The 27,593-nt window shown below is 37.0% G+C and overlaps 2 protein-coding genes across 6 annotated transcripts in view; both read right to left on the bottom strand.

Moving 5' to 3' along the window:
• adgrd1 (adhesion G protein-coupled receptor D1) overlaps positions 1-9,786 on the bottom strand; it is a 44,772-nt gene extending 34,986 nt beyond the window's left edge. The window contains exons 1-8 of one of the 3 annotated variants that reach the window (XM_079896956.1): positions 9,423-9,786; positions 9,292-9,337; positions 8,015-8,131; positions 7,161-7,256; positions 5,508-5,630; positions 4,649-4,825; positions 3,050-3,307; positions 285-358 (exon numbers count right to left, since the gene is read on the bottom strand). In XM_079896956.1, coding sequence (XP_079753082.1) covers positions 285-358; positions 3,050-3,307; positions 4,649-4,825; positions 5,508-5,630; positions 7,161-7,256; positions 8,015-8,131; positions 9,292-9,337; positions 9,423-9,473 — 942 coding nt within the window. In that variant the 5' untranslated portion in view covers positions 9,474-9,786. The remainder of the gene's footprint in view (positions 1-284; positions 359-3,049; positions 3,308-4,648; positions 4,826-5,507; positions 5,631-7,160; positions 7,257-8,014; positions 8,132-9,291; positions 9,338-9,422) is intronic. The other 2 variants (XM_079896957.1, XM_079896958.1) reach the window with 2 other exon arrangements.
• A 1,237-nt stretch (positions 9,787-11,023) lies between these two features.
• Positions 11,024-27,593, bottom strand: part of rimbp2b (RIMS binding protein 2b) — a 151,323-nt gene continuing 134,753 nt past the window's right edge. For all 3 annotated transcript variants that reach the window (XM_079896708.1, XM_079896709.1, XM_079896710.1), the window contains 8 exons: positions 25,363-25,529; positions 23,023-23,191; positions 22,589-22,651; positions 20,065-20,168; positions 16,929-16,961; positions 16,031-16,102; positions 15,722-15,856; positions 11,024-13,013 (listed from right to left, as the gene is read on the bottom strand). In XM_079896708.1, coding sequence (XP_079752834.1) covers positions 12,825-13,013; positions 15,722-15,856; positions 16,031-16,102; positions 16,929-16,961; positions 20,065-20,168; positions 22,589-22,651; positions 23,023-23,191; positions 25,363-25,529 — 932 coding nt within the window. In that variant the 3' untranslated portion in view covers positions 11,024-12,824. The remainder of the gene's footprint in view (positions 13,014-15,721; positions 15,857-16,030; positions 16,103-16,928; positions 16,962-20,064; positions 20,169-22,588; positions 22,652-23,022; positions 23,192-25,362; positions 25,530-27,593) is intronic.

The following is a 27,593-nucleotide window of genomic DNA, read 5'->3' as shown; positions in this document are numbered from 1 at the left end:
AGATACTGGCGAAATCACCACAAGCACTTATTTTTTTACTTTCGCTGAGAGAGAAGCAAGGCAGGTTAGTGCCTAACCACATTACAGATGTGTTTTTATTTATGTACATTAGTCTAATGCCCAGTGAAATCTATTAGATAACCCTGGAATGTAGAGTAGTATGTGATGAAGTTGTATTTCAGCTGTTATCTTTCTACTCTCCTCTGGTTTGGGAGACTCCAGTCTAGACACATAGAAACTGATTCACAAAGTGCAACGGCTGACCTCAGATCAGAAGAATTTACCTGTAATTGATTATCTGTCGCAGCAACGAGATTGATGGAAGCTTCAGTTGGAAAGGTGGACATCACATTCTCACCTGCGGTAGCAAAAAATAAACAAATGAAAGTGAAAAGAAAAGTGATAAGACAAATAAATAAACGAAATGTAAAAAATAAAAAGTATTTATATTTCTCAAATGTATTGAATAAAATATAACATTTGAATTTATTTTAATTAAAAACTTAATAAATAAATAACTATAGGGAGGAATAATTAAATAGGATATTTTAAACAAAAATAATCCAGAATAAGATGCTATAATAATAATTATCAAAACACAGAAGCCATGTTCTAAAGAGCTCTAAACAAGTTAAACACTTCATCTCATGGAACAAATCCTTCACACCTGCTGGAAAGCCTATTCCTGAATGCACATGTCGGTTGCAGTGAGGCTGGTTTATAGGGCCCCTGGCAAAGCAGCTCTCTAATGACTCTGTACTATGCCCCTCGTTAGAGCCTATTATAGCTGGACGTGTGCAAAACAACAGTAGGTTTTCTCTTCTTCAACAACAACATGTTTTTTTATCATTAACAAAAGGTCTTTATCCCTAATAGTAGCTAACAATCAGCATGCTGAGAGGATATACGCCAGAAGTCGACCTAAATAATCACTATCATCTCCGTTTAAATGAGCTATGGATCCATACTTGTCAAAATACCAGTACAGAATACATTTTATGATTTTAAATAGTGAATTTGCAACCATAAAAGGTTAAATAATTTACTTGAGATTATAAAAGATAAAATATCATTATTATTTTTTTCTTAACGGTAGGGTATTATAGATGGGATATTGAATTTAAACATAATTTTACATTTTATTCAAAGTGACTTACATTGGATTTAAGTCTGAATAGTTGAACTGTTGTGTTCTGACGTAGGAACGTAAGTGAAAAGAGCAAACAAGATGGATGAAGTTTGCTACTCCTGTCTATTGTGCTTCATGGCTGCTTACTAACTCCTGACAGATATCAAAGCATACATTCATGCATTTCCTGAGAATCGAACCAATGACCGTGGCACTAGCGCCATGTTCTACTGCCCAACAAACACTTCATGCTTAAAAGAGGAGGAAAAAACTATTGGCCAATTTAAATTCTTCAGTAAATGTATCTGGTTTTAAAGAATGTTTACATATATTTATTGTAAATGAAGACAATGATTAAGTTAAAAAAAAAAAAAATCATCACTCTCCAGGCCAGATATTAAAGATGACTTGTCCAGTATTGTACCTAATATGACTTCCTTTAATTGTATTAGTCATGGAAGAAAATGAAATCGTCTTCATAAGGTAATTAAAAGGTATCACTCAGAAGTTTTTGAGTTATCTGGTCTAAATGGCCGTTAGCTCTTGCTAGCAGATTCTGTAACTAATACTAACTGATAGCTTTCTTCAGGTGTTAAAGGAATGGTTCACTTCAAAATGAAAATTCTGTCATCATTTACTCGCCCTCAAGTTGTTTCAAACCTGTATGAATTTCTTTCTTCTGCTGAACACAAAGGAAGATATTTTGAAGAATGTCGGTAACCAGACAGTTGATGGACCCCATTCATAGTAGGAAGCAATGGGGTCCATCAACTGTCCGGTTACCGACATTCCTCAAATATCTTCTTTTGTGTTCAGCAGAAGAAAGAAATTCATACAGGTTTGAAACAACTTGAGGGTGAGTAAATGATGACAGAATTTTCATTTTGAAGTGAACTAACCCTTTAGAGACCTCATTGGTCTGGTCTCTGTTACTGATGAAGACGGAAACCATTTGCAGTCTTATTGGAGCTTTAATTTGTCTTTGCCATAGTGAAGACTTCTTGCCTGCAAGAAACTTCAACCAGCTGCCCAAACGAGGTTCCAAACACTAGCATTTTAAAAGAAAACAAAACCCCTGATATAAAACTCGTCCTGCCGCTACATACATATAAGGTAAAGATATGCGCAGTTATAACCAAAGCCAGTCTTCGAGGACACAACAAACATATAATGGTATTTCGACAGTGCGTTTCATTGTGGTTAGTTTGAGGACTGCTGGAATGTGGACCGGTTTCTCTAAAGGAAATTGTCTTCAAATGGTTCTTCCTCTTTATAATAAACCTGCACGTAGGGTAATAACTTCAGAGATATGGCAGAAAAGCAAAGCAGCAGCATCACAGATGTTTCTGTTTCCAAACAGTCAAACAGAACGCTCTGAAATCCGACATTCTTGATCTCCACCAATGACATTTTAACGTACACTTTTTCTCTGTATTAATCTGGGTGATTGTAAAGTGTTGTAGAGATTTGGAAAGGAGCTATATATACAGTTCAAACGTTTTTCAGCAACCGTTACTCCAGTCTTCAGTGTCACATGATCCTTCAGAAAACATTCTAATTTTGTGCTCATGAAACATTTTTTATCATTACCAATGATTTTTAGCATGGTTTCAATTAAAGTGGCTTAATTGGTATTTTACTTCAAATGAATAATTCGAGACAGACAGAATTAACCAAGAAGATTCTAGCTTTATTGAAAAGCATGAAGAGCTAGCATCTGCTAAGAGACAAGTTGGGACAAGCTGGAGACAAGTTGGAAAGCTAATTTGGGAAACCCTGACAACAATGGCAATGGCTGACAACTGCAGAGAAGCACATGGTTGGGACAAGTGAAGGCTGCCACAGAGAAAATAAACTAATAGATAAATGAAATGATGATGACAGCAGATTTGAGTCACAATGAGCTCTATAATAACTCACCAATGGCTGCTTTGTAGTACATCCAGATATCCTGAGGGGACAGGGCCCTCTCCCAGATCACAAACTCATCGAAGGCACCTGTGGCATAGTGGTTGTAACTCCCGGTGTTTACTGTGCCAATGACCAGATCGGCATAGGGATCACCATAGTTATGGGAAACATTTCCTGTGGGGTCTCCGGTGCTAAATGTGCCGTTAATGTAGACCTTTAACCCCTCCGTTTGGGTCCATGTGAAGAGCACATGTGTCCAGTAGGGCCCTAGATAAAGCACAGAAACGATAGGAGAGAAAGAAAGCCGGCAAATTAAATTAAAAAACATACAAACAAACAAACTAATAAATAAATAAATAAATAAAACAATTGATTGTTTGGAAATAGAGATAATAGTAATATTATTTCCAGATCTACTAGCGCTGTCTGGGTCCATAAAACACAAGTTTAAAATGAACAGAAACGGAGGGCTGGAGACAGCATGTGGAATGGATATCATCACCTTATAATGAAGCCGATAAGAAATGGTATACAGAAACTCTGAGTTGAACTGTCAATGGCTCATTTCATCTGTCCAGGGATAAAATGGCAAATGGAGACTGTCTCATCATCTCTCTCTCTCTCTCTCTCTCTCTCTCTCTTTTGGGATTGGTTCATGCTTTGGTAATACATGTTTTAGTCTTACGGACATAATCCTGGGGTATCCTGTTCATGTTCTGACTGTATTTCTAACATTCTTATTTGCATATTTATGGGTTATATTTAGTAACATCGACTGGGCAAATATAAATGCTCGTGTAAGTAAGTCTCTTGTGCTGAATATTTAAAAAATATATATTATTACACTTTAAAATAAATGCTTTCTATTTGAATATATTTTAAAATGTCATTTATTTCTGTGATGTCAAATCTGAATTTTCAGCATCAGTGTCATTCTAATATGCTGATTTTGGTGATTTGATATTAGAAAATTCAAAAGAACATAATTTATTCAAAATGTTGGTTTCATTTTAAAGGTCTTTGCTGTCACTTTATTACGTTTTTTTACAAATCTTACTGACCCCAAACTTCTGGATGGGTGCATATAATCACTAAACTTAGAAACCACTTCAATCCAAACAAGACCAGATATTCTGAAGATTTGAGAAGCAGAAACATGGATACTGAAGATGGAAGTGACACAAATCCCCAAATGACTGAAAAATCTTAGATGAAAGAGAGATAATTAATAAATAATATTTTCTCAGGCAGCTACTTTTCACTTATACTTTCATTTTTTTTTTTTTCAACAGTAAGATCAACATTTAAATCACTCTGTCAAGTCCAAAAGAGAAAGTTTATTCTGAAGCCGATCGACTGTTTCGACATCCGAATGTAATCAATATAATTATGAACACAACTACATATTCAAAATATTTATGGTCAGACTGCAAGTGTAATTCCAAACCAGAATGTATTTCAAACTGTCCATGTGCGCAAAATATCAAGATCATGGGAAATCTTTTTTTGGCTTTAGAGATAAGTTCAAATAATTTGGTTCCCCAAACATTTAAACCCTTTCCATATCCTAAACTAAAATCCCCCCCCACACACTCAAATAATAACTACCTGGGAGTTCGATTTGTGCTTTCCATGTCTTGAAATCTCCTCTCGTGTAAAACTCCACGTATCCGCCGTGAGGGTTGGAGTAGACAGAGAAACCACTCGAGATGATTTTACCTCCGGAAGCAATCGCAAAACGAGACTCAATCTCTTTGTTTTTCCAGAAGAAGGAGAACGTTATCCCTGTCCAGGAGTAACAGTTAAGTAAAGCTTTAATGTTGAACACAAGGTATTTTAACAAATACAGAGTATACAGGATTTAACAGTACAGTAAGCTGAGACTAGAAGCTCAAATATTTGCATTTACTGTATTTGTTAAAAATTTCATTTTCAAATGTATTATATTATTTTTTATTATAATTTGAATGTAAGTTTAAAATAAATAATAAAAATGAAATATGAAATATCAATAAATTAAGCTTTTAATATCATTTTCATAATCCTCTGGCTCTCGCCAACCACCAAGCTCTTTTTCCGATACATACTGATCTAACTTAACAAAACAAAAGCTTCTTTATTAGATCCAGGCTGCTTCATTACAAACAACATTACAGCAAGTCTTACTTTGGTCAAGCCCTGGAAAATAAATATAAATGCAACATATTCTCCTTTTTGCGAGCAAAAGAATGTGCACTGATGTGAGCAGATGAATAACAGATGATATCAGCTTTCACGCACAAAATGTTTGATGTAAGCTGATATATTTGCTCTTGATTCAAAACTTAATTTTGAACCATTAGCCTTTATTACGTCATGTTAAACCTGAGCAACACATTACTCAACTGTCATACATCTACAGTATGACCATATAAAGATGCACTTCTATAACATCAGAAAAGAGTGCACGAAGATGATAAAAACTCACCGGCAGGTCCACACAGAGCAGGATCACTTATGCAGGAGTCTTTATAGTTGCCAAAGTGAAGGAAAGTGGCTCCATTATCACCATTCAGATAGATGCCCTTATTCACCATTCCTTCTACAATGTCTACACAACGAAAGACCAACCAACAAGATTATAACACTTGCAATATAACATTTCAGTTTATAATCACCTCATGCTAAATCTTTTGGGTGAATAATCATTGATCTGAAAGACAACAAAGTCTTTATGGGGAAATCCTAACCTTTTACCCATATAGTAAATCTATGAGCATTTTGCTCCATCCTCTACAACAACAAGAGCAGATCTCCTGAATTATGAGGATCTAGGGAATTCAAAATCCCCCATCTAAGCAACTGAACTGCAGATGATTCATGACAGTTTGATTTTTGTCAATGGTAAGTTGTTCCTTTTGCGAGGGCAGTGATTTTGGTAATAAATCCTCCTTTGTTATACCTAAAAGGCCAGGATCTGTGGATCACAGTGGGAGCCATAGCACCATCGCACCTCATGAATGGATGAGTTGAGAGAAGAGATGATGATGATGGAAAAGAGTGCTCAGTGAAGACACAGTGAATGGCAGAAGACAGAGAGGAGACAGACTGAAGTGTGGAGCGAGTGAACAACAGCAGAGAGATAAAGAGGTACAGACTACAGAGACAGAGGAGTGAACATCCATCTATGCAGTGAGATCCAGGGAATCGGCATGCCTTCGTGAACTAGATTTTGAGATTTACAGTAAAAAAGGGGGAATCTGAATTACAATGTCACACAAGCAATCTGTGCTGATATTAATGCTGCTTTCATATCCTATCAGAATGATCATAAATACAAGTTGCTTAGAAGTGTCACTTGAAAACCCGACTATATCACAAATTTGACTGGAAAGAAATCTTTTATTCAGCAAAGACATTAAATTGATTAAAAGTGACAGTAAAGAGATGCAACAAATGCTAGATGTTACAAATGCTGAACTTTCCGTTTATCAAGTAATCTTGAATATGAAATATTAAGCAGAACAATTGTTTTTAACATTGATAATAATAATACATGTTTCTTAAGAACCAAATCAGCTCATCAGCTCAAACAGTTTTTTAAAATCATAATGTTTTACTGTATTTTTGATCAAATAAATGCAGCCCATTACAAAAATCTTACCGACACCATGAAAACAGTTACAATGTTGTGCAATCAAACATCGCAGGACTGTTATACTAAATAGCAGCACTCTTTCAACGCTGCTCGACCAATCAGATTCAAATCGTTGTATAATTGTTTTTTGGCTGGGACATTTGTTTTAAATGAACTGACATAACAAATCCCAGCACAAACAGTAGATTTCCAAAATGGGGCAAGGTTTTCAAACGCAGTTTCACAAACGCACTGGATCCAATAAAATCACTCGTAAAGCTTGAAAGGTTTGATTTCGGTGAAGAACGCCAGATTGAACAGCACTAAACAATTCATGCTTCAATTACTCTAATGTAAATGGTCATATATCAGAGTTTTTTTGTTTATTTTCTCCTAATGATGTCCCGCTGATATACAAGGTCTACATGAATGTATAGCCCCTAATGCTCTTCTTTGAGACCCTAGCTGTGTACTAGTAAGTGAGTGAACGTGTGAGAGCCTCACCTACAGTGGCGGAAATGTTAGTGTAGGCAGAGTCATTGGTATACACAGAGGAAGAATTATGGGTAGTCAGGACAGTGTGGTTGTGGATTCTGACAGCTGTGATGGAGAGAATGTGGAAATAACAAAGAAAGTGAGACAGGTGATTCAGCAACATACACATGTACAAATGAGTATAGAGACATGAGACGGGGAAAAAAGGGACATTGTGAGACACTCAGGCAGACATGGTGGACTAGATGATTCAATGAGATTTTAACATATCGTTCAGGTCCGCACATGGGACAACACATTGCGCCGACACAAGTCTGAGAGGCCTAGCGAATTCCTCTCAGCCCTCCATTTGTTCAGAATTAGCCGGCACAGAACAAATGCCATACTGTACTTACTGGAAATATACTCCAGCTATGGAATAATGTGTGGATGTTTGTCTTACATGCACAAATTCCTTATTTTCAACAGGTTTTTTACCAAGATGTACAGTATATTAGTGAGTTTGGTCCTCTAAAACTCTAGTAAATCACTGAGTGAAACTGTGTATCTTTGACACCCTTAAATGTCACAGTCAGTTGTCTTCATCACAACTGAGGTAATCATGCAAGTCCTCAACTTTTCGACTCAAATAAGCAAATCAGTTCGTTTTAAGAGCTGAAGACAGCTGCAAAGCCACAGAGATTTCTGAAACTAAGACGTGACCGTAGAAGAATGTTAAACAGCTGTGGTGACAGAAAGAAAGACAGAAAGAAAGAAAGAAAGAAAGAAAGAAAGAAAGAAAGACAGACAGACAGACAGACAGAAAGACAGAAAGAAAGAAAGAAAGAAAGAAAGAAAGGCAGGTGTGACATATGTTTACATACTTATGTTAGTCCCATTAACATGACCTGTTCTGTTCCCAATCTGGTCCGATAGACCGCGGATCCCTTCCACTGAATCCAGGGGCCAGTAGTGTGAAGCCGTGGCCAGCACCTGCAGGCCTGAGCACAACATACACACAATCCAAGCATGTACATCAATGAAAATACTGTACACAAGTGAAAGGAAAAAAAAAACATTATAGTGAGAGTTTGTAGTCTCAATCCAGCATCATAATTTAAATGATTGTTTTCTGTTTATTTTTATTAAGGTTGACAGAGTTTTGGAACTTATCTTCAGACAACTCTTACTGTTTATCACTGGTTCAGTCCAGGTCAGACTCATCCCTGCTGGTCAAATTTTTTTATTTTTATTTTTTTATTTTTTTTATTTAGGCTTCAATTTGGAAAATTCGGTGTGCATGGTAACAAACATCCAGAAGAGTGCTTAACCTGGACTGTAAGGAAATACCTCTTAGGACTTGCCTTTTGAGAATGAAATCTTGACATTTCTATCTGTATGCAAAGACAGCAATTTTAGTGGTTAATAATCTAAATATTTCTATCATGAAACAAATTTATCAAAATTCCAGTAACTTGTAAGATGATAAATGATAAGTTTTATCTTAATTATTTATTTTAGAAAGTTGTCTTAACTCTTAATTAATATATATATTAATACTTTTAGAAAGTAAGTATAGAGAGAGAGAGAGAGAGAGAGAGAGAGAGAGAGAGAGAGAATATGTATAGTTTTGTTTACCTATCAATTTACCTCATAAATACAACGTATTTTTACAAAACTAGATAGGTTTTCGAGCAGATTTCGATCAGAAAGTGCTATTGTGGATGGAGGAAGGAGTATTTTGGTCTCTATTTGTAGAAAGAAACTTTAACGTTAAACAGATTTAAATGTCGATGCTTCGTTTCGCTGCGATTACGGTGACGTATTCAGTGTTTTAGGACAAGCAAGGGGGACATTAAAAAAAGAAGACATTTCAACAATGTGTCTGTAAATCGTCAGTTAAACTATCATTTTTATGTAAATAACGTTGTTTTTTTGACTAGGCTACAGCCTAAAGGTTCACTGAATTAAATGAACCTTTTAAATTCAACACAACTGAGAGGAAAAACACATTAATCCACATTAAGATTCATTTCTTACTGTTTATTAGTGCAGGCCTAAAGTTAACCAAAATAACGAATTTGATCTAAATGTACCAAATTTACGTTTTCCCTCCCTACGAGTTCTGAAGAAAAAATATAATAATTTGAATTTATTTTACCTGGATGTTTTGACGGTGATACAGTGTCACTACGAACCTGAAAGAACTTAAAACAAACAAAACAAACATTAAAAATGACATCAAGCTATATTAAAAACAAATGTTTCTTCTGTCCATAAAAATAATCTTACCTGAAATACGCTCAGGAGAGTCAGTAGGACTTTACAGTATATTAAGTCCATGGTTTAAAGAGAGTTTTCAGCAACAAAAGAAAGTTACAGTCTTCAAATCTATACTGTGCCGTTAATGGTAAAAGAACAAATCATTGCGCTTTTATCAGAGTAAAGATATGTTTTAGGATATTTTGCTAAGAAAAAAAAAAAGTTATGAGTGCGTCAGAATATGACGTTCAAAATGACCAGTAATAAAGATCACTTGTAATTGGTAACTAAATTCAGAGTTTGTAATCCATCGTTTAAGAGTCCGTTAGTAGCCTATCGCGCGCTGCGCTCGAGCTTTGATGAAGATGAAGAACAAGCGCTGAGCTCGCGCGCTCTTCAGTGGGTTGAGCCCATTGGGCGGTAAATGCTACTACATAACTGTTTCCTATGGGAGACGAAGTTGTTTTCCTGCAGGGGGCGCATGCAGGCTCCTACATTGATTCCCATTTAAAAATCAGGACATGCTTGTCATAGCACAGACATACATTAGAGTTAGTGTAAATTTGTTCATTACAAGAAACCTGACATCAGAAAGGAATTACGTTCCGTCAATCTCTATAACCTTAGATAGTAATCACAAGCAACAGTCATTGGTCCATCTTGAGAAGCGTTGAGAATAGTAACATCTAGCCCGTGACAACGTCTTCTTCAACGATCTGGATTAACAACTGAATAATGACTCTGAGAAAAGTTATTACAAAATAATTATTTTTAGAGCAGTTAGAAATTTTGAACAAACTCTAGAACTTTTCCTCTGGACGTGGGAAACATTGACTAGTGACGTAATTTTTAGATAAAAAAAAAAAAAAGACTATAAGGTGGGGCTGAGAAAGAACATGTTGTCCACTTATTTTTTAATTGCATTATTAGCTAAATGTTTTGGGTTGATTTGTAATGTTTTCTTTGTAAATGGTTAGGGATGAAAACTTACTTTTGTGAAAAAGATGTAAATATTTGTATTTGAATAGAGAAAGATTACACCAAACGTGGCCTTTATTGTTTATCTTTGTTTGATTATGGGGAAATACCATATACATAAACAAAAATGGGCTAAAGGAAAACCAAACTTTTTGTTATTTCAGATAGATAATAAAAATTATATTGAGTTACTACTTGGGTTGAATAATAGTAAAGAAAAAAAGTCTCTATGTGAAGCTTTTATGCTATTTGATGATCTCATACCTGTTTTTTTCTGTTTATATTATAAAAAAAAAAAAGGTGGGGGTGCAGAGCTTAAAACAAATACATGAACATGTGGTAAGCTACTCTGGTAAAATACGCATGAAGGGACAAAAAAGTGTGTGCAGGTAGCCTATATACATTTATTGTTTTATCTTGGAGTGTGTATGAGAGAGAAAGAGAACGGCCTTTGACCCTTTGTGAATTTGTACACACCTTTAAAGGATGTAAATCACTGGCAATTCTTGACTTTGGGCGCCATCTATTGGAAGTACATGATTATATTGTAATCAACCATCACCATTACGCATTCACTCACCTGTAAAACTGTAGAACATTGAATATTGAGTTAATAAAATCAAATAAAATAAACACGTACTACAGTGTGTATAAAATATCAAATTTATTTTGATATAAAACTGCACATGCACACTCACACAATATTTGATAACCATCAATATAGGCTTATAATTCTTTTTCATAAAGCTAGCACACAATTGCAGACTTTAAAACATTATGGTTTGAAGACACCATGAGGATAGCTTGCACTGTCAGATTATAAAGTTTAATGTACAAAAAAGGCAGTCTGAAAAGCAAGTATAAACATTTAAAAAGAATGTACAAATGGACAAAAGTACAAAAAGAGCAGCAGTCACTCAAACATGTAGAAGCGATGTTCTGTAACATATCTTATGATTAAATGACTCGGCAAAAAAAAAAAAAATACAGTTATTCTGATGAATTCAAATGCCTGGAGTTTGGCTGTAAATTGTACAAGATATACAGAATGTTTCTCATACATTCCTGTTTTTCTTTTTTTCTTTTGGCAGTCTCGGTCAATCCTTGCAAACCTACTTTAGCATGTTTGTTCAGGGCAAAATGTAGGGGTGAAATGACAAAAAAAAAAAAAAAAGATGAACAATGAATGGGGAACAGGTATAGTACAGACTGGATCACGTATTGGAAATGTTTCCAGAAAGATTTTCCTTGGCCATACATTCACAATTGCTCATTTCCTTCATCCTTATCAAGTACAGAATAGGTGCATCATTTTATTCAAATGGTTTGAATGCTGGGAGAGGCATCAGTGAGCCAAAAACCAAACTGATTTATGTAAAATTATGAATAAGTAGTGCTAAATAAGTGGAAATTAAGGGCCTTGTTTGCGAAAACATACAGAACTTCATGTGTAAATCGCGTATAAACACATTCTGAAGTAAATTGCTGCATTCATTTGCACAATTTACATGCGAATGGATTTACGAACCATTTAAACAGACATTTGTTCTTTCCAAAGTGGTTTGAACAAGGTTAGAGTCCTCCCTCCCTGCTTTTGACACACCAACACAACACTTGGTCACACAGATTTGAAATACACTGCTTTTTCATGAGGAGGAAAACATCTACGTGACTGCACACGACACAGACAGACGAATCTCACCCAACTGACTGGACACAACACAAACCATTGTGCATTGAATAAGGCAAATATGACGGGGCTCCACTAGGAGTTTCATGACCTTTTAGTGCTAAAACAATCCAGTCAAAAGTGGCAGAGCGTTTTTTCCCCCCTCATGGTTTTTGTAGACATATAAGCAGTGTTTAGTCACTGCAAAACCCACATTTCATATTTGTGCTAACTCTTAAAAATTTGTGCTAGGTTATCTTTCTCTTAGAAAAGAAGTTCTAGATCTAAAATGTGCCAAAAATAGTTATAATAATAATTATTATTGGATATTTGTTATATTGAATGAATGTAATTCTTTTTTTATGTTTAATATTGTAGATGTTGCTGCTGTTAAATAATAATGTTATCACATAATTAACAATAATTGATTATCCCTTAAAATCAATCAAATATGATCCTAATTTAATACACATAGATTATATTTCATTATATTTTAAGACAAGACATCAACTCACATTAGTGAGCATTTCTGTGCTTTTAAGAATTAAAAGTGGGCAAACAAGACTTATAGTGTTTGGAGTAACAGCTTCAATTGGGATAAAGCTGAAGTAGTGGTCATGAAAGCCCTAGTTTCCACCATTTCCCTTTCTCTTTTCCATGCCCAATTCATGTGATTACAGAAACAGAAGATGGGAGAAGAGTTCTTTTATTTTCCCCACCTTCTCTTATAATTCCACTTTTTTCCTTAACCCGGCTGCCGTGAGGAGGGTTTACTGTGTGTGAAACTATTTGACAGCACCAAGCCTTTTCAATAGATTCTTTCCTTTGGAGAGCAGTCCTTTTTTCTTAGAGTCAGCTCGGGGGCGCCGGAAGGAACTGCCGGGCCCCTGTGCTGCGGGGCCGGACCCCGGGATGTGTGGGCGCACTGTGGGGGTGGCACTTCTTCTGGGAGGGCCCGCTTTTTCCACGGGAACCTAACGGAAGACCCGCAAGGGACAGTTCAGGGGCTGGATGTTTAAAAAGAAAAGAAAGTGTTTCTTTGCCTTTTAAAGCATCTCAACGTCATTACTGTACAACAGACACTCCCATCTCCTCTCACAGTCCTTTCTGTCCCAGAAGGGCCACCATACAGTCAATTATGAATGTATAGTACATTTTGCATCATAAAATAATACATCCAGCCAATAGGGGGCGTCACTCTAAAAAGTCACCTGTGGGAATCGTTTTAGTAAAACTGCACAAATTAAAAACGTCAAATTCTAGCTGAACTCTCATTAATAAACCTGTTCAGACTGCAAGTGCAACAAAATAATCATAAGAAATTGACTGTTTTTACACAGTGACATGACAGTAATGAACTAATTATGAACTCCTTAACAGCAAAAACACTTTTACATGCCATACTTTGCCCTTAATTTTAGTTGTATAGTTGCACAACACATCCTTAAAATGAGTATTTACGCTAACAGTGACAGCAATGAAAAGAGAAGATAAGTATTTAATTTACCAGTCTTTTGAAGTAATCTATCACCTTTCAGCATGGTAACTTCACCAAGGGTGTTGGAGCCAAATCAAACCTGCTTTAAAAAAGCTTCATTTACAAAAGTGGCTGCAAGAACGCATAAACTTAAAATAAAAATCAATTCAATCAAATATATATATGAGAACAGAACTACAATCTACGCTTTAGACGGATAAGGGTGAGGATACTTATGCTTGTTTGAGTTCATTCCTAGAGTCAATGGAAATAGTGCACCCCACACACACACACACACCTGTATGACCTGGCTGACCTTGCCAATGTTTCAGTATTCGTTTTGAAATAAAAATTGAAATAGTGTGAATTCGTGCTCAGTGCAGTATGATAGGGTGCACGTCCACAGGAGAGGAGAGGGTTTGTCCCAGGGCTTACACTAGGAATCTACTAAACTGCACACATTAGAAAAGAGAAGGGGTGGGGGTAAGGGGGTCAGGGGTCCAATTCTGACCGTGCAACAATGGCCTTATAGCTTTTTAAGACTTACAGTAGGAGTCAATGAAAGACGAACATTATAATGGACAACACCCAGAGAAACAACTGAAGATACCAGCTGTGCCTGTCTAATGCACTGACAGCAGTGGACCAATCACAGCTCTCTGAGCAGCGCTACTTGTAGTACTGTGAAACTGATGCACAAATACTGTATATGAGATGAGAATTCCAGGTCATAAGAATTATAGGTGTGTTTTGATGTGCCTTGTCTGTGCATGCATGTGTTTGAATGCTAATTTGTGTGCATACAAAGAATGTCAACGTAACCCATTATATTAGTGTGAAACAAATATTATAAATATACATCTTTTAATTATTATTTGTTTTTTATAAATATAGATTTTAAATAATATTTCAAATATATATTTAAATAATATAAAATATTGAAATTACAAAAAGTAATTATAAAGAGTTATAAAATAAAATATTACAAATTAAAATGAAATAATTGTAAATATACGTAAACTCTGTGTTCGATTTTTCTTACATTTGAGCAATTAGAGCCAGTGAACAACTTTTTTTGTAAATGCTTGGCGTTAATGTGCCGTATGTGCATGTTTTACGCATACCAGGTGCAACAGTAATAAGGACCCGTGTCGTATGCATTAGACGAAGACAGCGTTATTCGTTGTATCCTCTGTTGCTCACTTACGTGACAGATACTGAGCCGTTACGGAGTGAAATGAACACTCTTCTTCTGTTTTGCCAAGCAAGTGAGGAAAAAAAAAAACAATGCCATGATGTAATGCATCTCAATTGTCTTCACAATGAATATGAAAAAATAAAATCACCAAACTTTCAGTACAGAAAAACCTTGATGGGTCCTGATGATTGAGCAGAACATCCATCAGCAATTATATTTTCTTTTTTTTTTTTACAGTCCATTGTACAATATCTACATCTACAGATAAAATCATTCTTGATACCTCTCTCTACTTGCAACATTTGTTTTGTGTCTCTGTAAGTTGATAGTCTTATATATCAGCAATATACAAAAACAATTATTTTGGAAACATATACAAAAGGATTTAAGGTTCGTTCTTTTTTTTTTTAACTGGTCTCAATCCGTTAAAGCACCTAAAAAAGTTTCATGGTGGCGTTGAAGCATTCTGAAAGTAAAAGCATGCAGTTCTACAGTTCTACATGGTTTCAGTTCTCTGTACATCAAAACTATCTCCTCTATTATAAATTGATTTCACGTTTAAACACAGTTACATTCATAAAGCATCAATTACAATGCTTCACTTGTGAATTAAGTAAAAAATAATAAAGAGTCTTTTAGTGCTTCTTTTCCCATAAATAATAACAATAAACAACTAATAATCTGGCACGTCTCTTTGCGTGAATTCTTTTTTCAAACACTGCTGTATGGATATGCAATTTCATTAACAGTTCACATTTCTCCTCAAATGCTTCCGCAGAGCATCTGACATAAAAATAAAGGTTCCTCAGTCTTGTATTTAACGGTATGTCTCTGTGTTTAGTAAGCTGTCTTCATTTTTCTTTTCTGTTTTCCTTCAATGATCCATCAAAAAAGCAACCGGCTGTCACACAACACAAACACAGACGGAGAAGAGGAAAAAAAACAGCGGAGCAGGAAGAAGATTAAAATAAATGGATGACAGAGGGCTAGTGTGTAACAGGATGTACCCTTTTGTTCTTTGTCCGGGGCGGGTGGTCCTGGGGGTGACGGCTCGGGGTGTTTGTGAGGTAAACCTCCACGTCATCAGGCACTTCTTCAAGAAAATTGGAGGGGACCAAACCCTTGTGTCCATTGAGCTCCCCCTGAATGGAAAACAGAGGATATCACGCACCTATGGCTAAATCCCAGTGTGGCAGCTCTCCTGTGTTCAAAGTCAATAGCAGGTTTTTAAAAATGCTGGCCACTGAGGAAAAAGCATTTGCGGAATAGTATAGTGTTTGCACCAAAAACACAGGTGGTGTGAATAATCTACTCACATAATAAAAGCCATCCTCATCGATCTCTCCAAACACTGTGATCACATCACCTGCACAAAACGTCAGTTCGGCCTGAAGAACAGAAAGAGAAAAACATGTTAGATTTCAATCATCATTCATAACTGTCACAGAGCTAATTTAATGTGCAAAAATGCAATCTATCTATCTATCTATCTATCTATCTAAAAAAAAGCTAAGAAATATCAGATATAAAAAAGAGACACTACGTTCCCTATTAGAATGAAAATGAAATCTAATATTTTATAGCAACATTCTTTAGTTCAGGTCCAAAACAACATCCACCAAACTAATGAAATACAAACACAGATCAACCAACACTGGGCAAGGCAGGTCCTCTCTGGGAGACTGTGAGCTGTGTTCACAAAACCACAGTGATTGTGTAACCCTTTACCTCCAGTCCAACAACAGCAAAAAACACACACAGAGTGTCACAAATAACCATTCCATATTCCTTTCATAGGAACTCACTCACTTACAGCGGAGCAAATTTTACGACAGCCTGTCACAAAGCCTTCATAAACGCATTATAATGATTCATAATATCCAATAAATGCATGCATACACATTGGAATTAATTTAAATGCAGATTTTGTTCACTAAAGCATGGCACTAATACTTCCATCATGAAACACAAGGCTTCCTATTATGCTTATTCCTAAGAGAATCATTCATCAAGCATATTATGAAGGCTTTAAAACACATTCAGTACACAATGGAAATGTATTGTTCATGCATTATGATGTGCGGGCCCCAAAAGTGAGATGTCCACAAACAGTACAGGTGCTGATACAGTGCAGTGAGCTCCCTCAGCAGGAAATAGAGTGTCATTTGTCACAGGCCCAGTGAGTGTAGACTCACTACTTCCTTCCACACTCACCTCCTCACTCTGCAAGCTGCCCCCATAGTGGGCCTGTGCGCCAGCGGCAATGCAAAGGTGACAGTAAGTGACAATGGGGTGTAAAAGACTTGAAAATACTATTACTACTAATATAGAATTATTAGCAGATCTAATATTGTTTGTTCTCTGAGATTTTCTTTAAATTGAACTGGAATTTTAACTGGACAAGTTCGATGGGTGTTACTACTGAGGACACATTTTACCCAATTATGTGTTTTTAAATGTATTGTTTTTAACACTGCTGTTTCTTTTTTCTGCTTAGATTTTTATTTTTTATGATTAAGATCTTACATAAAGTAAAGTTACATTTAAAAAAATTAACACATGTAAATACGTAAAAAAAAGCACAGCATGATTTATGAATGACAGCAGACCTGGTTGTCAGGATGGCAACATGAATAGCCCAATTTTTTTGTTATTCTATTTTGACGCCCTCTAACGGATACATTTGGAAGTGCAAATTACCAACTGGGTGAAGTTTCATTTTTTTATGTTAAAATGCTTTCTACTGTCCAAAGCCAAAACAGCTACATTGGCTCAACCAATAACATGAGTTTGAGTGGGACTATTTGTTATTTGGTAAACCAGTGTTATTATTGTTAACTAAAATGTTTAAATTTAAACTAAACTAAACTTCAAACTAAAATTATAAATGTTGCATTGACTGAAATAAACATGTTTTACTTAAATATATTTAAGTATACTTAAGTATAATTTGAGTACTATTTTTTTTAAAAAATGAATAAAAAAGACAGAAGCGCATAACAAAATGAATGAAACTTTTGTAAACCTCGTTCCCTGAAGGAGGGTAACGGAGGCATTGCGTCAATACTGAGGTATTGGGGTCTCACTTGGGACTCCAATCACCTTCGGGTAGAAAGAAAACGGGCCAACAAACATTGTCAAGTGAGATTTGCATCGCAAGCCACTCCCCTGGACATACGGGTATATAAGCTTGCTGGCAACTCACCCACTTAGGTTTGTGCTGAGGAGCTGAGATGGGATCCAGCAGGGTGTACATTTGAGAATTTGAATGCCCACTTCCCTTCGTGAAGATGTGGGGAAACAGGGACAGCCCAAAGGGGAGGACCTTGTACTGGTATGCCTCACCCTCGAAAGCAAACCAAAGGAATAATCTGTGTTGAGGCAAAAACGAAACATAGAAGTACGCGTCCTTCGGGTCGATCGCTGCAAACCAATCTTAGGGGCAAACGCACGTGAGGATGAGTTTCTGCGTTAGCATCTAGAATGGGTGCTTGTGAAGAGCCCAGTTCAAGACACAAAGATCCAAGATCGGCCGTAACCCACTACCTTTCTTGGGTACGATGAAGTACGGGCTGTAAAACCCTGACTTCTTCTTGGCTGGAGGGACCGGCTCTATTGTGTCCTTCGCTAGCAGGACCGCAATCTCCGCACGTAGGACAGGGACATCTTCGTTTGCCACTGAGGTAAACAGGAAGCCGCTGAACCAGGGGGGACACAGGGCAAACTGCATTGCATAACCAAGTCTGATCGTCTGAATGAGCAAACGAGATGGGCTGGGAAGAGCTAGCCAGGACCCCACACACTGTGCGAGTGGCACCAGCGGAACTACAGACCTATACGCGGGAGAGGCAGCGAGGTGGAGCACTGGGGTCCAACCAGAGAGGCGTAGCGCCCCGAAGTAGAGGCAGTGAGGGTGGTGTGACTCTTACCTGACTCCATGGAAGCCTCAAAGGTTTGGCCGGAGATGTGTGAGGAGGTGTCGCGTCCTCATGTGACCCAGAGATTGAGGAAACTGCTCTTTTAGTGAAAATGTGGGACCAGAAATAAACTCTTTCAACAAAAGATTGCGGCCTGTATGTTGCCTGCTGCTAATGTAGGTGCCCTCGGTGATGGGCAGGCGGAGGGGCAGCCCTCGGCGATCTGGTAGCATAAGCCTCCCGCCGGGGCAAGATGTGTTTAATCTATCTTCTGTACTGCTGAGAACTGCTGGGCAAAGTCTTCAACAGTGTTGCAGAAGAAGCCGGCCTGGGAGATGGGGGCATCGAGAAAGCGAGCTTTGTCTGCGTCCATCTCAGCCAGGTTCAGGTTCCTGGACAACCAAGGTGGACATAGTCTGGCCAAGGCCAGGTCAATCGCCGTGCACAGTTCTTGAAACAACCCCGGCTCAGAATAACCCTCGTGCAGCTCTTTTAGTGCTTTGGTCTGATGGACTTGCAGGAGGGCCAGAGCACGCAGGGTGGAGGCAGCCTGTCCAGGGGCACTGTAAGCCTTGGTGGCAAGAGCTGCCAAGAACTTACAGGCCTTGGATGGGAAATTCTGCCAGGTGGCGGCTCTTTGCAGACATAAATGCACCGCAATTGCACGCTCCTCCTGAGGAATCTCTGTGTAACTTTTGACCTCCCCACCATCGAGGGTAGTGTGAGCGGAGGAAGCAGTGAAGCGGCTTCGGGCAGTAAGAAGTGCCTTCCAAGACTTCGTGACTTCCTCATGCACCTCCGGGAAGAAAGATGCCGGGGCAGGACGATGCTGTGCATCACGCCCCGTGCTGAGAAACCAATCGTCCAACCTCGATTCACCCAGGGGTGTATTCGCTGCACTTATTAGTGCAATCGTGGGGAGCAAACCCCACTAAATGCGCCTTTTCTCCAACTGTAGAAGTGTCTCCTCTCAAAGTGAAGGTAAATGGCAAAGTGCTTTGAAACAACCGCTCTGCTCCGAAGCAATAAGATGACTGAGTGAGTTTCCGGTAAGCTTATATACCCGTTAGTCCGGGGGAGTGGCTTGGAATCTCACTAGCCAATGTTCACTGGTCTATTTTCTTATTACCCAAAGGCTCCCAAGTGAGACCCCAATATGTCAGTAGCGACGTAACGTCGAACGTAACTGACTGAAAGGGAACCAAGTCATACAGGATTTTCTTTTTTTTGGGTGAACAATCTTTAAACCGAACTAAATCTTTAGAGCTGCCATGTGCCATCTGAATGAACAGTAACATAAAAAAATACAAACCACATTGTTGCCGCAAAAGCAAAGATAATAGGCTGAAAATGAATTTGGTGGCTTTTACAGAGGCAGGCATCCAGGCAATTCAGCGTAAAATCAAAAGCACAGACAAAAAGGACTCCATTACCTCCACATCGATGTTAGGAGAGCTTTCTCTGGGATCATAGTCATATAGGGCCACCATCCTCCGCGTCGACACCGCCTGCTGCCTTCCACTCCTTTTGTTCCTTTCTGAGAAAAAAAAATGGCAAGAATAGATGGATAAAACAAATAAGTTCTGGTGAGAAAGAAAACAAAAAACAAAGTACTATTTGATATTTATTTTGATCATTAAAATTAATTACAAATAAATATATAAAAAAGGAAAGCATGATTTATGAATGACAGCAAGCCTGGTTGTAATGATGACAGCAAGAATGTGATGCCCTCTTATGGATAAATTCAGAGTTGCATATTACCAACTTTCAAGGTGAACTGTATTTTTTTATGTTAAAGCTAGGGTAGGCAATTTCGGAGAGGCTAGCAATAGCAAGCTAGCTTTGAAAGCATAAGATCCCACCCTCCCATCAGACAGCTCTCCAAAGCCACGCCTCCTCCAAAACACATGAATGCGCACAGCCAGAGCAGAGTCTGCAAAGCATCACGAGAGACTGCATTAAATTACCTTACTCAAAGCACATAACATTACAATTATAGTGAACGATAAATAACTTTGAGCTGACTTGTACCACCGGACTGCTGCAGATTCATTTCGGCATTGATAGTGTTGACATAGAAACCGCTCAGTGGGTTGCCATCTCTTAATAAAGGTAGTTATGGAGTGAACGCAGCATAAGCTTGTTGTTTTGGTTCAAAATAAACTGTAAAAGTTGGCTGCTGTTTGTTCAGTGACTGTCTGTCTAGAGGCGTTTCTCAATGTCAAGGAAGGATCCTCGGAAGCCAGAATTTCGAGGATGCTACGTCATCGACATCCGTCGAAGGACTGTTCCAATGTCGAGGATCCTCGGAATTTCAACCAAGGACTGAGTCCTTCGTTCGAAAAATATCCCATATACAGGAAAGGATGCATATGTGTAGCCTTCGCGCTCTTTGCGCTCTCAAATCACCCACAATCCTATGCGCAGCTTTGCTATCTTGTTCAAAAAATTCTAAATGTCGGACGTTAACGGAGTCGGAGCGTTAACGGGGCAATATGCTTTCAAATGTAAGTATATTTACGTTACCAAACATTTGTTTAAAAAAATAATTACATCCATTATATTATGGGTCAAATTGACCCGCACTGTTTAAACACACTTGACAGTCAAAGAATCAATATGATTAAAAAGGAGTTTATTGATTTAAAAATTATTATATTGCCTGAGTGAACAGAACTGCGTCCATAGCAACGCTCTGTTTTTCATTTTCACTGACGTAATGACGCAATGACGTGTACTTGCTAGCCTGTTCCATTTACGTGTTCTCCGAATGCTAAAGAGGAGCCTCGCCTAGCCTCTGAAGGAAGTGACTTGGAAGGACCAGTCCTGCCAAGGAAGTATCCTTGACATTGAGAAACACCTTAGAACTCTGCATAGCCTTTCAGAATGCGCTGATGATGTGTGATGTCTGCGCGAGCAGGGTGCGCAGAAGTATGCAAATACATATCTTGACAGGCAGGTATGACATCGTATCATTGCATTCGGACAAACATTTGTCGGTCCTGAGACTTCTACAGAAGACATTTTTTTATTACCTAGACCACTTCTATTATTGATTGCTCTCAGGATGTTAAGAGATTTTCAACCAGAATTACAAAACCTGTTTATGGAAAACATTGTCTACCCTAGCTTTAAAAAAATAAATAAAAAAAACTAAAGATTTCAAGAGTTTTGCCTACTTTTTAAGACAATAAAAGGATTTAAAAATTCTACAAAATGACACATGCAGCACTTTTTCTTGAATGGCTCAAAATAAATACACAAGTCATGACATGAAAAAATAGAAGGCACATTTAGTAGTAATTTCAAAGTTGCATATTACCAGCTTTTTTAAGGTGAAGTGTCATTTATTTTATGTTAAAAATATTTTTACTGTTCAAGTCATTGGACTCAACCATTGGCATGAGTTTTGATAATTGGACTGCTTTTAAGGACAATAAAGTGATTTTACAAATTCTACAAAATGACACATGCAGCATTTTTTTCTTGAATAAATACTCAGGTCATGATATGAAAAAATAGAAGGCACATTTAGTAGTAAGTAGAAAAGTTTCTGTGGGGTCCAAATGGTATATATATATTACATATTTCACATTTAAAATGGAAATAAAGTTTCTGTACTAGGTCCCCAGTCAAAGTAAATGAGTGACATTGATCATGTGAACTCCTTTGTATAAACGGTCAGATGTTTCTGTTTCCATTAAAGCACAAGATGCTATAAAATCCAAAATCCAGACCTTTTCAATAGTTGCAGACTTTTGGACCCCACTGTTCAATCTGCATTATTTCCTGTATGAGGTGTCAGTGGGAACAGAATAATAAGTCATGCTGACATTTAAGCGTCATTCAAGTGATGAAGGGAAACTTGGAGGTGAGCTGAGAAAAGGCACTTAAGTGAAAAAGAAAAGATGGTTTGAATGAGAAAACTGATGAAGAAAAGATGGGGGCACAAACCTCTCTTGGATTTCCGGGACCTGCGATTAATTGAACGGCCATCTTTGAACCTATTACAGTTCACTTGAGAAAAAAAAGAGGAAAGCAAGAAAGAAATGGAAGAGAGAGAGGAAAGGATGAAGGCAAGGAAGGCAGAGGATTTAAAGGAAAAATCTGCCATTGACATTCTTCTATATGACTTCTTTTGTTTTCCGCAGATGAAAGAAAGTCATATGGGTTTAGAACGACATGAGTGATGACAGAATTTTCATTTTTTGGTGAACTATCCCTTTAAGGGTTCTAAAATGAAAACTATGGAACAGGTAGAGGATTGCAGACAAGCACCATGTTTAATCTACTGTAAAACAAATCAGAACAGAGAAAGGAAAGAGAAGGCAGAAAATGAAGTAAAAAGGGTAAGATGGGCAGGGGTCAGCACACCTGTTAGATCATACCTATTTTCTCAATGGGCGTGTTGAGAGGAAGAAACCCCTGTTTGAGCAGCTGGTCCATCATTTCATCATCATCCGTCTGGATCTCTGAGACCATGTTACAGGGGATGAGCCCCCTGCGGCCACAGACCTCTGCTCTATAGAATCCATCTGTGTCCTTCTCTCCAAACACCTGGACAACACAGCAGGGCCATAATTAAACTCATTTCATTGCATTTTTAATTACACTCTCTCTAATGTACTCTACTCAATTTGGTACAGTAGCACTACGTCTAATGTTTTTTGTTATTTTTTATCTTGGATTATTCAGTTATGCTTCTATAACTTTCATTTGCATAAAAGTGCTAATTAAATAAATGCAAATGGGCACAGAATTCTGAAAGTAAAAATAAGTACATTGGAATAGCAAGACAGCAATGGACTGACTTTCACTAGAAAAGAACAGAACATAACTAACATAAGAACTAGCAATGTACAAAGTATTATTTATACAAAATAAATAATTCTAAAGCTATATACAAATGTATAGATATAAAAGGATTCTACTGATTATATACTATATCTGTATAAATTATATACTCATTTTAAAATAATGAACTTATTATTGAAAAATGTACACTTCATATTATAATTTATAATTCAATTTAATATTGGCAATTACAGTGAGGAAAATAAGTATTTGAACACCCTGCTATTTTGCAAGTTCTCCCACTTAGAAATCATGGAGGGGTCTGAAATTGTTGTCGTAGGTGCATGTCCACTGTGAGAGACATAATCTAAAAAAAAAAAAAAATCCAGAAATCACAATGTATGATTTTTTAACTATGTTTATTAACATGTGCTGGTTTAAGCAGGGGAACCTTCCGTGCCATGCATGATTTCAAACCATGACGTCTTAGTGTATTACCAACAGTAACCTTGGAAACGGTGGTCCCAGCTCTTTTCAGGTCATTGACCAGCTCCTCCCGTGTAGTTCTGGGCTGATTTCTCACCTTTCTTAGGATCATTGAGACCCCACGAGGTGAGATCTTGCATGGAGCCCCAGTCCGAGGAAGATTGACAGTCATGTTTAGCTTCTTCCATTTTCTAATGATTGCTCCAACAGTGGACCTTTTTCACCAAGCTGCTTGGCAATTTCCCCGTAGCCCTTTCCAGCCTTGTGGAGGTGTACAATTTTGTCTCTAGTGTCTTTGGACAGCTCTTTGGTCTTGGCCATGTTAGTAGTTGGATTCTTACTGATTGTATGAGGTGGACAGGTGTCTTTATGCAGCTAACGACCTCAAACAGGTGCATCTAATTTAGGATAATAAATGGAGTGGAGGTGGACATTTTAAAGGCAGACTAACAGGTCTTTGAGGGTCAGAATTCTAGCTGATAGACAGGTGTTCAAATACTGATTTGCAGCTGTATCATACAAATAAATAGTTAAAAAATCATATATTGTGATTTCTGGATTTTTTTTTTTAGATTATGTCTCTCACAGTGGACATGCACCTATGATGACAATTTCAGACCCCTCCATGATTTCCAAGTGGGAGAACTTGCAAAATAGCAGGGTGTTCAAATACTTATTTTCCTCACTGTATACATAAATACATTAAATATAATTATAAATTAAGGATACCAGTTAAAATTCCTGTATTATTCCATACCTACATATAATTAGAATAAAACAGATTTTGAATATAAAATTAGCATTTCAAAATCTTTTTAAACATTAAAAAAATATAAATAATGGCTAAATAATGAACAAATATTTCTCTCTCTATATATAAATATTTATATAAAAACAAAACTGATTATATACTCATTATATATTGCTACATTCGTATCGAAATGTATATTTATAATTTAATAATCAGAATGTTTAATATTGCCAATTTATATATATACACATAAATATATGTGTGGCCTAAAACTAACTTTATGCCATACCTGCCAATGGGCGGTGACTTAAGAAAATGTATATTATAATTATATATAAAATGTAATTAACTTAAATATATTATTAATTTTTGCCAGGCATGACACAAAAACAGCCAGTTATTACACCAAGATTTTTGATGAAAAATGTATATTTAGAATTTAATACTATACTATATAATTTAATAATCATTACTTTTAATATTTGCAATTATATAGGTACATTAGTACATAAATATAATGATCAATTAGTGGTAACAGTCAGCACTTCTGTATAGGTGCATCCCTAAAAAGGAAAGAAAAGAAAAGAAAAGAAAAGAAAAGAAAAGAAAGTAAAAGTGGAAAAAAAAGAAAGAAAAACAAGCTGTGGAATTAAATGACGGTTGAGAATTGCTTGACATCAGTCAGTTCAGATCAAACCTTTATGATCTGGCCCTCCTTGAAGGGAAGTTCCTCTACAGCAGCATCAGGGTTGGGAGACATTGACAGGGGGTCGTAGTCAAACATGGCCACAAATATTCTGGAGTCTTCTGGCTCCGACTCCTCATAGTAGTCTGAAGACCGCCGTTCCCGTCCACCATAACCATCTGAAACAGAGAAGAGGGCAAGCTTCTGCTACACACAGAAATCAAAGGACAGATAGAGCCCCAAAAAAAGAAAATTTAGCCTAATCTACTTCTACAGAGGCATCAGTCCAAATCTGTGACATGCAGCTTAACAATGTTTAGAAAATTATATAAAAGTATTAACACACATTAACATAATAAACTCATAAAAATGTTAATCACACCTGATACAAATGTTCCCTATACAGTGAAATGATCTGCCGCACAGCACACCAGTGGGGTAATATGCGAGCATATCGAAAACAGAAGTAAGAACACGTTTGAAATGGCCATGCATGTTACAAAAAAACAAGGGATGGATAAAACATTGCTGTTTTACTGTAAAAACATACAGAACTTTCCTGGACAGACATGCAGCAGCTAATTAGTAATACTTCACTGGAATGATCCACTCAAAATCATTCAAAAAAATTAGGTATCGCAAACAACTTTTCTGTGATCTTGTACCAATGGCTGTTAAGATAGTAGTAAACAGTAGACCATGCCAGTTAATTAGAAGTGTATATGGATCTGATAGAAGTGAATCATGCACCCAGTTACTGATAAGAATATGCAGAACATTCACAAGCAGCATTTAAAACCACAGCTGGCACAGGGGGGGAAGACATCTCTGCTCTTAAGGTTAGCAGTCACACAACATCCAACAGTAGAAAGACATCCATGCAAATAAAACATTTGAGGATCTCAAAGGAAAACTTTTTAAAGCTCCGTAAAAGATGGACGATGAGGAAGAAGAGGAGGAGAAGAGGGGTTCACAAACACTGTCTAGTGTTTTAGACCACACGATAAGCACAAAGAAAGGAGCAATCACCCTTAAACAGACCAAAATCCCAAACCTAATCCTAATCATGTTTAACTAGAATAAAGACAAGTTACCATGTGGAAATAATAAAGGTGAAATAAATGTAGAAATTGCCTCTTGATTAAAACCTAAATAAACATATAAAGATATATAAAAATAGCTCAATAAATATGCTGTCTTCCAAATGTTAATGAGAGGCTCCCACATGTCTATATGGTAAAGGCAGCTTCTGTTCTTTTTAAGATCAGCAATACAAGTAAAGCTCTAGCGACTGCATTTGAGTTACTGTGTTTACATTCCAGGTTAAAATAAATGTGAAGCTTGTATTTTTGTATAAATACTGTAAATGTGTTGTTTGAGCTGTACAATTGTCCCAGTTTTCTTTTAACGCTGGGACTACTGCTGAAGAATGAACTTATATGTAGTTATAAACAGTACTTAATGAATACCTACCTGTTTGCATCCCTTTCTGGTATTCTTTTGTGAATTTTGTGATAAAGTTTAAGGTTGGGCTTAGCATGGACATGACAGGAGATGAAATAGTGGATATGGCTTTATTTAGACAAGGGTAGTAAAGTGATACCACCATACTAGTCTCATGTAAACGTGTTTTATGTTTGATTCTTGTGACTTTACTTCTGAGAATTTTTTTTTTTTTTTTTTTTTTTACCATTTATTTGAGTGGACTTTTTTTGGGTCAAAATGTTTGTCTGTGGTAAACAGCATGTCACAGGAGCAGTCAATAGAGTTTAACTTGTATTAAGATTGAAAATATCCTTTAAAGACCCCATTAAATCACTCAAAAAATGTAGTCTGCTTTGCTGTATTGATGTATTTTACTATTGCAACAGGAAGTTTGGGCAGGACAAAAATTTGTGTGGTGCAAAATGAGCTTACTCAATATATACTGTTAATTTTGCATTTATGAGTGCACTAGCATGACCACTGGCCTCTTACACCAAGCTAGTTGAACAAACTCTGAGTTTCAGAGTAGGTTTAGAGTTTATAAAGTCAAACAAATCCAACCCGGATTAGATCAGGTTCAGCGGGTTCATATCACTCGCTATAATTCTGTCAACTCCACCCGTGATGCAGCATGTGCACCTGAAAGTTTGACATCTGAAGCGAATACCCAATCACACCAAACATGAAAAGCATCAGTTTGATTTAATTTTTGTGTAAGAGCCAGCTCAATTAGATAGAATAAATGTAGGGTAATGTAG

This window comes from Squalius cephalus (genome assembly GCF_949319135.1).
Source record: "Squalius cephalus genome assembly, chromosome: 16".
Classification (NCBI taxonomy): domain Eukaryota; kingdom Metazoa; phylum Chordata; class Actinopteri; order Cypriniformes; family Leuciscidae; genus Squalius; species Squalius cephalus.
Note: the sequence above shows the minus strand (reverse complement) of the source record. Positions and strands in the feature narration are given on the sequence as shown.